Source organism: Pleurodeles waltl, chromosome 10, assembly GCF_031143425.1.
Source record: "Pleurodeles waltl isolate 20211129_DDA chromosome 10, aPleWal1.hap1.20221129, whole genome shotgun sequence".
Classification (NCBI taxonomy): domain Eukaryota; kingdom Metazoa; phylum Chordata; class Amphibia; order Caudata; family Salamandridae; genus Pleurodeles; species Pleurodeles waltl.
Genome location: NC_090449.1, coordinates 1,008,285,413 through 1,008,297,661, shown reverse-complemented (window position 1 = coordinate 1,008,297,661; position 12,249 = coordinate 1,008,285,413). Strand labels below are relative to the sequence as shown.

Here is a 12,249-nt window from a genome sequence, read left to right as displayed (position 1 = left end):
ATTATGACACTGGTGGTCTTTTTGGAAGACCGCCGTGCTGGCAGCCACCAAAAGACTGCTGTATTACGAGTCAGAGACAGAAGACCACAAACCCAACAACACCAGGTCGGCTGAGGGCAGGAGAGAGGCGGTTTCACCGCCAGCAACACCATGCCGCAAGGACTCCACCTGCCATATTAGGAGCAGTAATATGGCATGGCGGTCCTTGTACAGCGGTGCAGCATTGGCTGTGGAGGCGCCGACATCCACACCCTCCCGGATGAGCTCCTCGATGAGGGCTGCTGTGCGCCCCGGACAGGTAGGTGGAGCAAATGAAAAAGGGGGGTTGTGTGTGGCAGGTGCATGTGTGTGGAGTGTGCGTGTATGTGTGCGAGCATGTGCGTGTGTCAGAATGGGTGTGCATGCATGCGTGTGTGGAGGGGGAATGTGTGAAAGAATGCATAGGGGGTGGGGAGTGTATGAATGCGCAAGGGGGGTGCGTATGTGTGAAAGCGAGTGGGGGTGCGTGTATGTCAGTGTGAGGGCGAGTGGGGGTGCATGTATGTCAGTGTGAGAGCGAGTGGGGGTGCGTGTATGTCACTGTGAGAACGAGTGGGGGTGCGTGTATGTCACTGTGAGAACGAGTGGGGGTGTTTGTATGCATATGCTCGGGTGGGGGTTTGTGTCTGCAAGTGGGTGGACAGGTGGGGGGTGTTTGCAAGTGTGTGGACGGGTGTTGGGGGTGTTTGTAAGTGTGTGGACCGGTGGGGGTGTGTGTGCCAGCGACAGGAATGGGGATTCCGGTCACCGGGTGCATTACCACCAGGGTTTTTGTGGCAGGGCGACTGCCGTGAAAAGCCTGGATTTTTTCCTGCCTTATAATACGGCTGGCGGTCCTAGGCCTGGTGCCGGCCCAGAGGAGCTCACCTCCGGCCACGGCAGTCCAACTGGATTAGCAGGATTGGCGGCGTTGTGGTGGTTTGGCTTTGGCCAAACCGCAAGACTCGTAATGCAGCGGTCTTTACCGCCGGGTCCGTGGCCATTAGACCGCCACTGCGACTGTGGCACGCTTAAGACCACCACACTCGTAATGAGGCCCTGAATGTCCCTTGTGAATGCATTACTAGTTTGAACCACATGCCTCTAAAATGTTTGATGCCATCCCACCACCCTTTCAAATATCTGAAGAATTAATTGAAGTTCACTGGCTTCCAACTGCAACCACAAGATGTATATATTTTTTTTTTAAAAGGACCTAGCTCATTACAAGTCTGCTTGGAACACATAGGACATAGTTCTAGGGCATAGATGTATTCCCTCAATCTATTCTGTATATTTTATATAAATACAATGTTTGTCATGTTTCTTTGTCAAGAAATCTTTTCTGGGTTTTCTTAAAAATAGAAAATACCAATATGGACTGTAGCATTCAATTACATATTAACAGAAATCAAAACAAATCCAAACAAGCTTTTGGACATGAAGTTTGTAACCTGAATCAGAGATACACTACCAGAAAGCATTTACAAGTCCCTTTTTATGTCTGTGAACATTAACAGACCATCTTCACCACTATTTAAATCCAAGAACGGCTTTGAGAGTGGGTTGAGTTTGATTCGTTTAAGCAGTTTCAAGCCTCTGTGGAAAGTTTAGATAACTAAGCCGACCAAGCACTAGCCAAAGGATCATAATTTTTTAAAATTGTTATTTCCAACAGATTCCCCTATTCTTATTATGACTAACATTTATAGTAATTTCAACATATAATGGCAAAGTCAAACATCCAAAGAAAAAACTGAGGTGTAATGCATCACTTCAATGTTATCCCTCTTTTCACAGCAACTGGCATCTAATATCAACTTAACAGTAGCTGGTTTTAATATGCTTTAATATTATCAAGTTCTCTAGAAGGATTGTTGAGAAGCTAACTTCAACATTTTCAAACAATCGATTGTTGGTGGAAACCCACATCATGGTACCAACAGTATGAGACCTGTGATGTTAGCAAATAAACCTTTATCATGTGACAGACATGTCATTGTCAAAAACCGTCTAGAGGAACCATATATCAGAAAATCAAGGGAACCAGCTACATTCAATCAAAATGACTAATATGACTATTCAAGGTACTAGATACTGACAACAAGTGTTTACGTTTAGAGGGCAGTCTATCACATATACAAAGTGGCTCTTGGCTCATATCCCAAGCCCCCTACTTTCACAGACATAATTTATAGACTATTATGTCTACAACACATCATTATAGGTATAATAGTATGCCAATTATGCCTACAAAGGTGTGGGCCTGGATAAGGCCTTCACATTTCACAGGGTTAACAGAAAGGCTATGTTGTTCAAACATGTTCATTGGTCTGGATATTATGTCCATGAAGGAAAAGAGCCAGCGCACAAGAATCCTCTCCATAGGTATAACAGACCAACTAATTGGTCCACTGAACCCTTGCTGAAGTTCTTTAACTTGTCACCTACTCTACTGTCAGAAACCTGGTAAAAAATTAAAAAAATCAAAGAGACCTCATGCTTCACTCCTTCATGGAGGAAATTCTCGGTTAAAGAATATCATGCTTCTGAGGATTATACAACAGTGGGCCTTGAAAGATTTTATAAGTCTGTTTTTCAAAACGTTTCTGCAGAGAACAAAACATCTTGACATATGTAAAAAACATAATTTGTTAAATTCCATTACAATGCCATCATTATATCTGGACAGTGGCAGTCCTCTTGAGGCATACCAATACAAGCTGGAACCAACCAATCAGATATGTCACAACAAAATTAAAGAACTACTCACTTAGTAGAAGCCAAAATATATACACAAAGCAAATCCTCAAAGATAAAGAACACCTATTTATGAAATGGCAAAGGAAAAAAGGCTTGTATTCATGCACTGTCAAACAAAAAGACTTACTTGTGCAGTGTCAAAGAAAAAGGGACTAGTGTTTATGCAGTGTCAAAGAAAAGAGACTAGTAATTTTGCAATGTCATTCTGGAGTAACAAGAAGAATTGGTCCTTCTTTTGAAGCATGCAGTCAATGCCATATGCCAAGCACAGAGAGACGTAGGATGGTCCGTTCCATCCTTGTTGCTTTCACTTACCACTGGACCACCACTTCTTGCCATTGATGATGTAGCTATCCCCGTCTCTTACCATGCTACATCGCATGTTTGTGGCGTCGCTTGAAGCTATGTCTGGCTCTGCAAAGGAAATGATGCACATATGTAAACTGAGAATCAAGAACTGTACAAAATTAAGAAGACTATCTCAAAATGTTTACTTTAGGATTTTCAGAAAGTAAGAGACTGCTCACACTGACGGTGTCTTTGGTTTTAGTTATGTCTATGTGCAGCTCTCAATCACAAACTGATCATCTGCCCTTGACTTATTGACACATTTTTTAACAAAATATACTTATCCACAGAAAATGTGCATACATTACAAAATTAATGAAAGAGGCATTTTTGTTATTGATCAATTAATTAATCCAGAGTAAAAGCATTTTTTGGATTCTTTCTAAATTTGACCTTATTTGACAAATGCACATGATATACATCTGTGTAAGCTACTGTGAACTGGTTATGTGAATTTGCAAAATGGAAGCAACATCATATGCGATCAACACACAATTTCTTTTAGATCCTGTACATGTATTATATTAATTATTTTTAAAGCAAAGTTCAGATTATGGCGGCATTAGGCAAGTAGTTTAAAAAGTACATTACAAAATGTTAGAAAATGCCAAAGTTAAAGTGTCACTACAACCTTCACTGATCATCAGTTAATGACATGTAAATGGTTTGCTTTTAATGTTTCCCAATTATTGCATTGTGAGGTGCATGCAATATTTTTAGTGTTATTTTTTACTATTCCCTATCAGCACAGATCAAATTCACAAAGGGTTTCTATAAGTAGTTGGGTCATACTCCTGATTAAGGTGGGACTTACTTTTGAATCTTCAGGAGTAAGACACTACTCACAAAAAGGTTTTGCCAGTCTACTTTTCTATACTCATGTGTACCCATTGATTGGGAAGAAATATGATAGTTAGATATTTATTCAGTATGCTTAATGTAAAAGAGAAAGCACTCCCGCTTAGGATTATAAAAACGTCATCTAATGTTCACCAAGCTCTAAAAGTAGACAGATCTCACATCAACTTCACTCTGTCATTATTAATAAAAAGCAGCCAAAATCCAGTTGTCTTGTGTGTCCGGTGAGAATGTGCCATTGTTCTAATGTTGCAAGACGGATATATATTTTTTTGCTTGGGGTGTGTTGACTTTGGGTGAGAGTGCATACACACAGGCAAGTGTTTAAAATGTGTAATGCTCATTCTTTTTGTCTGCCCGAATGGATTTCTAGTATTTTTGTTTTTTTGGGATGGATGTTTATTCTGGCTGTTTGCAACATGAGACCATGTACATGGGTATGTAAGTCTGGTTGGATGTAGTAATGTATTGAGTTAGTTCCAGAATGTGTACCATGTATTTGCACTGGAATGATCAAGTTACTCGGACAGCAGTAGTAGGCGTGCTTCATCAAACGTGCAGTTTTCAGGATTTTAATTTGCTACATTAATACAATTTGGTTCTGCTGCATTATTAAAATCCACATGAGTCTTATTTTACCTCCGAAGAGGCTAGTAATGGGAATTACTGGGCCCATCGAATTACAAGTCCTATAAACAGAGATGTTTTAACCGCTTCTGTGCCGAGGACGTAACCATTACGTTCTCGGCCTGGAGCCCGGAGGGAGCGCTAGTGCTCCCTCCGTGGGGTTCCCTCCCACCCCCCCCAAGGGAGGGATGGAAGGGGAAGCCCTTCCCCTTCGACCCCCAAACCCCCACCTCCCTGTGATGTCAGCGCGCGATCGCGCGCTGCCCGCACAGAGGCTGCCTCCCATCGTGCTGGAAGCTCAGCTTCCAGCCGATCGGAAGAGAAATGCAAAAGCATTTCTCTTCCGATCATGTGATGGGGGCCTGAGAGGCTTCAAAGGGAAGAAAGGAATTTCCTTCCCTTTGAAGTCTCTCAGAGCATTTTATCCGGCTGCTAAAATGCCCACCAGACACCAGGGATATTATTTTGTTAGGAAATTGGCATAAGAGGAGCGACCCCTTGGGCAAGGGTCGCTCCCCAGGGGGGGCATTTTTTTCAAGGCCTTTTATGCCCCCCCCCGGGGGCAGATCGACCTATTATTAGGCCGATCTGCCCCCAGGGGGGGCAGAATCCTCTAGGCGCCAGGGATCTTTTTTATTTTTTGTTTTGTTGTTTTATTTTTGTTTTTTAGAGGTGGGGAGCGACCCCTTAGGCAAGGGTCACTCCCCTAGGAGGCAAATTATATTTAGGCCTTTTCTGCCCCCCTTGGGGGCAGATTGGCCTATTTTTATGATGCCAATTTCCCCCCAAGGGGGGCAGAAACCACTAGACGCCAGGGAGCTTTTTTCTAATGCGAATTTCACGCAAGGGTCACTACCCTGGGGGGCAAATTTATTTTAGCCAATTTCTGCCCCCCTGGGGGGGCAGATCAGCCTATTTTAATTAGGCCGATCTGCCCCCAAGGGGGGCAGAAACCACTAGGCACCAGGGATTTTTGTTGTTGTTATACAGACGGGGAGCGACCCCTTAGGCAAGGGTTGCTCCCCTGGGGGGGGGGGGGGATTGTATTTAGGCCATTTCTGCCCCCCTTGGGGGCAGATTGGCCTATTTTTATGATGCCAATCTGCCCCCAAGGGGGGCAGAAACCACTAGACGCCAGGGAGTTTTTTTTCTAATGCGAATTTCACGCAAGGGGAGCGACCCCTTAGGCAAGGGTCACTACCCTGGGGGGCAAATTTATTTTAGCCAATTTCTGCCCCCCTGGGGGGGCAGATCAGCCTATTTTATTTAGGCCAATCTGCCCCCAAGGGGGGGGGGGGGGCAAAAACCACTAGGCACCAGGGATTTTTGTTGTTGTTGTTTTACAGAAGGGGAGCGAACCCTTAGGCAAGGGTCGCTCCCCTGGGGGGGGGGGGGGGGGGGCAAATTGTATTTAGGCCATTTCTGCCCCCTTTATGGGCAGATCGGCCGATTATTGCTATGCCAATCTGTCCCCAAGGGAGGCAGAAACCACCAGACTATAGGGATCTTTATTTTTGTGCGTCAATTTCACACAAGGGGAGCGACCCCTTAGGCAAGGGTCGCTCTCCTGGGGGGGCAAATTTATTTTAGGCCATTACTGCCCCCCTTGGGGGTAGATCGGCCTATTTTTATTAGGCCAATCTGCCCCCAAGGGGGGCAGAAACCACTAGGCACCGGGGATTTTTTTTTGGCGCCAATTTCACGCATGGGGAGCGACCCCTTAGGCAAGGGTCGCTCCCCTGGGGGGCAAATTTATTTAAGGCCATTTCTCCTCCCCTTGGGGGCAGATCGGCCTATTTCTATTAGGCTGATCTGCCCCCGGGGGGCAGAAACCACTTAGGCACCAGGGATTGGTGTGTGTGTATGTGTGTGTTTTGTTTAGGGAGGCAGCCCCTTGGGCAAGGGTCGCTCCCCATGGGGGGACATTACTGTTTCCCATATTTGCCCCCCTTGGGGGAAGATTGGCTTATTTTTGAAAGGCCCATCTGCCCCCAAGGGGGGCAGAAAGCCCACCAGAGACCAGGGAAGATTTATTTTTTAAAATAAGAGGGTGGGGGTATGGCCATACCCCCCACCCCAAATAAATTACCTCCAATTCACACCCTGTGGGGGTAGGGGGGGCAGAAAGTCTACTGGATGCCAGGGAATAAAAAAATAAAAAAAAGTGTGGGGTGGTGGCTACCAACCAGTATGGGCCTGGTTATGCCCCAACTGATGCGGGAAACAGTCTTTCAGCTCTCCCCTGCACACTAAAACATCTTATCCCACAGCAAGCAAGAGGACATTTGATTGTTTTGGGTTTTCGTTTTACATTTTGGCCATGATAGCTTGGCTAACTCTCAAAATCGTCCCACTTGGAATGGTCAGGGCTGCACGTAATGGACTTTGGGACGCTGCCATGTAGAAAAATCTACAAGACCTAGACACATCTGAAAACTAAACATCTAGGTGATTCCAGGGTGGTGTGCTTCACAGGTACCCGCACCATTTTCTTACCCACAATGCCCTGCAAACCTCCAACTTTGCTGGAAATCACACATTTTCCCCACATTTTTGTGATGGAACCTTCCGGAATCTGCAGGAATCCACAAAATTCCTACCACCCAGCATTTTCTCATCTATACTGATAAAAATTCTGCTGCACTTGTCAGCCTAAAAATGTTTTTTTTTCAAAATGCCCTTTTTGACCCGCTTTGGTTCCCCCTCAATTTCAACATGTTTTTGGCTCTTCCCTGTCACAAGCACTTGGCCCACCTACACAAGTGAGGTACCATTTTTATTGGGTGACTTGGGGGAACGCTGGGTGGAAGGAAATTTGTGGCTCCTCTCAGATTCCAGAACTTTCTGTCGCCGAAATGTGAGGAAAAAGTGCTTTTTGGCCATATTTTGAGGTTTGCAAAGGATTCTGGGTAACAGAACCTGGTGAGAGCCCCACAAGTCACCCCATCTTGGATTCCCCTAGGTGTCTAGTTTTAAAAAATGCGCAGGTTTGGTAGGTTTCCTAGGTGCCGGCTGAGCTAGAGGCCAAAATCCACAGCTAGGCACTTTGCAAAAAACAGGTATGTTTTCTGTGGGAAAATGTGATGTGTCCACGTTGTGTTTTGGGGCATATCCTGTCGCGGGCGCTAGGCCTACCCACACAAGTGAGGTACCATTTTTATCGGGAGACTTGGGGGAATGCTGGGTGGAAGGAAATGTGTGGCTCCTCTCAGATTCCAGAACTTTCTGTCACCGAAATGTGAGGAAAGTGTTTTTTTGGCCAAATTTTGAGGTTTGCAAAGGAGTCTGGGTAACAGAAACTGGTGAGAGCCCCATAGGTCACCCCATCTTGGATTCCCCTAGGTGTGTAATTTTCAAAAATGCACAGGTTTGGTAGGTTTCCCTAGGTGCCGGCTGAGCTAGAGGCCAAAATCTATAGCTAGGCACTTTGCAAGAAACACCTCAAATTTCAATGTAAAATTGTGATGTGTCCATGTTGCATTTCCTGTCGCGAGCATTAGGCCTGCCCACACAAGTGAGGAACCATTTGTATCGGGAGACTTGGGGAAACACAGAATAGAAGAACAAGTGTTATTGCCCCTTGTCTATCTCTACATTTTTTCCTTCCAAATGTAAGACAGTGTGTAAAAAAGATATCTATTTGAGAAATGCCCTGTAATTCACATGCTAGTATGGGCACCCTGGAATTCAGAGATGTGCAAATAACCACTGCTTCTCAACACCTTATCAACACCTAACACCCCCCTCGCCGCAGAACACCTGCACTTCCAGATTCGCACCGACCCCAGGACCACCCTCAGAGGATCCCTCATCTACCGTCCCCCCGGACCGCGCACCCTTTTCAGCGACTCCATCACCGACTTCGTCTCCCCGCACGCCCTCGCATTGCCGGACTACATCCTCCTCGGCGACCTCAACTTCCATCTGGAACAGAACAACGACCCCAACACCACCGCCCTGCTCGACAACCTCGCCAACCTTGGCCTCAAGCAACTGGTGAACACCCCCACCCACATCGCCGGACACACGCTTGACCCCCTCTTCTCCGCCAGCAAACACGTTTCCTTCAGCCACACCTCCGCTCTACACTGGACCGACCACAGCTGTGTCCACTTCACCTTCCGACGCGAGACCCGCCACCTCCGCACTCAACCCATCCCTCGTCGACAGTGGAACAAAATCCCCGAAGAACAGCTCTTCTCCACGCTCATAGACAACCAACCTACCTTCACCACCGACCCCAACGACGCAGCCCTCAACCTCACGAACTGGATCACCAACTGCGCAGACAACCTTGCTCCCCTCAGACGCCCTCCACGACAGACCAACACCAAAAAACCTCTCTGGTTCTCTGACATCCTTAAGGAATCGGAGAAAACCTGTTGCGCCCTCGAGAAAGCCTGGCGCAAGGACCACACCGCTGACAACATGACCACCCTCAAGAACGCGACCCGCGAACACCACCACCTGATCCGCGCAGCCAAACGGAATTTCTTCACTGATAGACTGGACAAAAACAGCCACAACAGCAGAGAACTCTTCAGCATCGTTAAAGAGTTCTCCAACCCCACGCCAACGCCATCACGCCCTCACAAGACCTGTGCAACTCCCTCGCCACCTTCTTCCATCGCAAGATCACCGACCTCCACAACAGCTTCGGACACCAGACCCAGCCGAGCAACACGGAACCCACACCCCCAGCCATCACCCTCAACGCCTGGACCCACGTCAACAATGAAGAGACCAAAACCACCATGAACTCAATCCACTCTGGCGCCCCTTCGGACCCCTGCCCACACTTCATCTTCAATAAAGCCGACGACATCATCGCCCGCACCTCCAGACCATCATCAACTCCTCTTTTTCATCGGCTACCTTCCCCGAAAGATGGAAACACGCCGAAGTCAACGCCCTACTAAAGAAACCTACGGCTGACCCAAGCGACCTGAAGAACTTCCGCCCCATCTCGCTCCTCCCGTTCCCTGCCAAAGTAATAGAGAAGACCGTCAACAAACAGCTTACCCACTTCCTGGAAGTCAACAACCTTCTCGACCCCTCACAATCCGGATTCCGAGCCAACCACAGCACTGAAACCCCCCTCATCTCAGTCACAGACGACATCAGAACCCTGATGGATAACAGTGAAACAGTCGCCCTCATCCTCCTCGACCTCTCGGCTGCCTTCGACACCGTCTGTCACCGCACCCTAATAACCCGCCTCTGCTCCACCGGGATCCAAGGCCAGGCCCTGGACTGGATCGCCTCATTCCTGTCCAACCGCTCCCAAAGAGTCTACCTCCCACCTTTTCGCTCAGACCCCACCGAGATCATCTGCGGCGTCCCTCAAGGCTCCTCGCTCAGCCCGACACTCTTCAACGTCTACATGAGCCCCCTCGCCGACATCGTACGCAAGCACAACATCATCATCACCTCCTACGCCGACACCCAACCTATACTCTCCCTCACCAAGGACCCCGCCAGCGCAAAGACCAACCTACAAGATGGTATGAAGGACGTCACAGATTGGATGAGGCTCAGCCGTCTGAAACTGAACTCAGACAAAACGGAAGTCCTCATCCTCGGCAACACCCCGACCGCATGGGACGACTCCTGGTGGCCCACGGCCCTTGGCACCGCTCCGAGCCCCTCTGCCCACGCCCGCAACCTCGGCTTCATCTTGGACCCTCTTCTCACCATGACCAAACAAGTCAACGCCGTGTCCTCCGCCTGCTTCCTCACCCTCCGCATGCTCCGCAAGATCTTCCGCTGGATCTCCGCCGACACCAGAAGAACCGTGACCCACGCCCTCGTCACTAGCCGCCTGGATTACGGCAACACCCTGTATGCTGGGACCACCGCTAAACTCCAAAAACGTCTGCAACGTATTCAAAACGCCTCCACCCGCCTCATCCTCGACGTACCCCGCAACAGCCACATCTCCGCCCACCTGAGACACCTGCATTGGCTCCCAGTCAGCAAAAGGATCACCTTTCGACTTCTCACCCACGCACACAAAGCCCTCCACGACAAGGGACCAGAATACCTCAACCGACGCCTCAGCTTCTATGCCCCCACCCGTCTCCTCCGTTCCACCGGCCTCGCTCTCGCCGCCGTCCCTCGCATCCGCCGCTCCACGGCGGGTGGGAGGTCCTTCTCCTACCTGGCGGCCAAGACCTGGAACACCCTCCTCACCAGCCTCAGGACCACCCAGGACCACTCCGTATTCCGGAGACTCCTCAAGACCTGGCTCTTCGAGCAGCAGTAATCCCCTTCCCCCTAGCGCCTTGAGACCCGCACGGGTGAGTATCGCGCTTTATAAATGTTAATGATTTGATTTGATTTGTGCCCATTTTGGAAATACAAAGGTTTTCTTGATACCTATTTCTCACTTTTTATATTTCACCAAATTAATTGCTGTGTGCCCGGTATACAATAAAAACCTGTTGCAAGGTGCAGCTCCTTTATTGGCTCTTGGTACCTAGAGGTCTTGATGAACCTACAAGCCCTATATATCCCCGCAACCAGAAGAGTCCAGCAGACATAACGGTATATTGCTTTTGAAAATATGACATTGCAGAAAAAAGTTACAGAGTAAAACGTGGAGAAAAATGGCTGTTTTTTAACCTCAATTTCAATATTTTTTTAATTCAGCTGTTATTTTCTGTAGGAAACCCTTGTAGGATCTACACAAATGACCCCTTGCTGAATTCAGAATTTTGTCTATGTTTCAGAACTGCTTTCTGGTATCCAGCATTGGTTTCACATCCATTTCTGTCACTAACTGGAAGGAGGCTGAAAGCACAACAAATAGTCAAAATGGGGTATGTCCCAGTAAAATGACAAAATTGTGTTGAAAAATTGGGTTTTGTGATTCAAGTCTGCCTGTTCCTGAAAGCTGGGAAGATGGTGATTTTAGCACCGCAAACACTTTGTTGATGCCATTCTCAGGGAAAAAACCACAAGCCTTCTTCTGGAGCCCTTTTTCCCCATTCTTTTTTTTTTTTTAACTCAATTTTCGCTGTATTTTGGCTAATTTCTTGGTCTCCTTCAGGGGAACCCACAATGTCTGGGTACCTCTAGAATCCCTAGGATGTTGGAAAAAAGGACGCATGGGTAGCTTATGTGGAGAAAAAGTTATGAGGGCCTAAGCGCGAACTGCCCCAAATTGCCAAAAAAAGGCTCGGCACAGGAGGGGAAAAGGCCTGGCAGCAAAGGGGTTAAGGCATGGTCATAGCTGGCCGTGGCCCAGGACTCAGCCTTTCAGAGGGGCCCATGATAGAGCCATCTCTGTTCTGCAGGGACCTTCAATAAATTTGAAACAGACTGTTTTGAATACAGTTTTCCTTTAATTCATTTGTAATATGGGGGCTGAATGCGAGCCATTACAGATATTTTGGAGAGAAATCTCTGTTATTCAGCACCATGCAACATCCATAAAAAAGTTTAATTTAGATTTAAACAGGATCTAAAGTATGAGAAATGGCAGAGTGTCGCAGAGATTATTCGCAGTAATATTAGTGCGCTGCTGCTATTGAAAACACACGTCACTAACCCTGAATACTACATGTAAACACATTTAGAATTTGGACCAGTGTCCCTGTCCACTGCCAGTGACCTGGCCAAAGAGGACATGAA

The 12,249-nt window shown here is 47.4% G+C and overlaps 1 protein-coding gene across 1 annotated transcript in view; it reads right to left on the bottom strand.

Annotated features, from left to right (window-relative positions):
• Positions 1 to 12,249, bottom strand: part of ACAD11 (acyl-CoA dehydrogenase family member 11) — a 269,487-nt gene that overhangs the window by 92,964 nt on the left and 164,274 nt on the right. Inside the window, exon 13 of the mRNA XM_069211890.1 lies at positions 3,097 to 3,195. Within this exon, the coding sequence (XP_069067991.1) occupies positions 3,097 to 3,195 (99 nt within the window). The remainder of the gene's footprint in view (positions 1 to 3,096; positions 3,196 to 12,249) is intronic.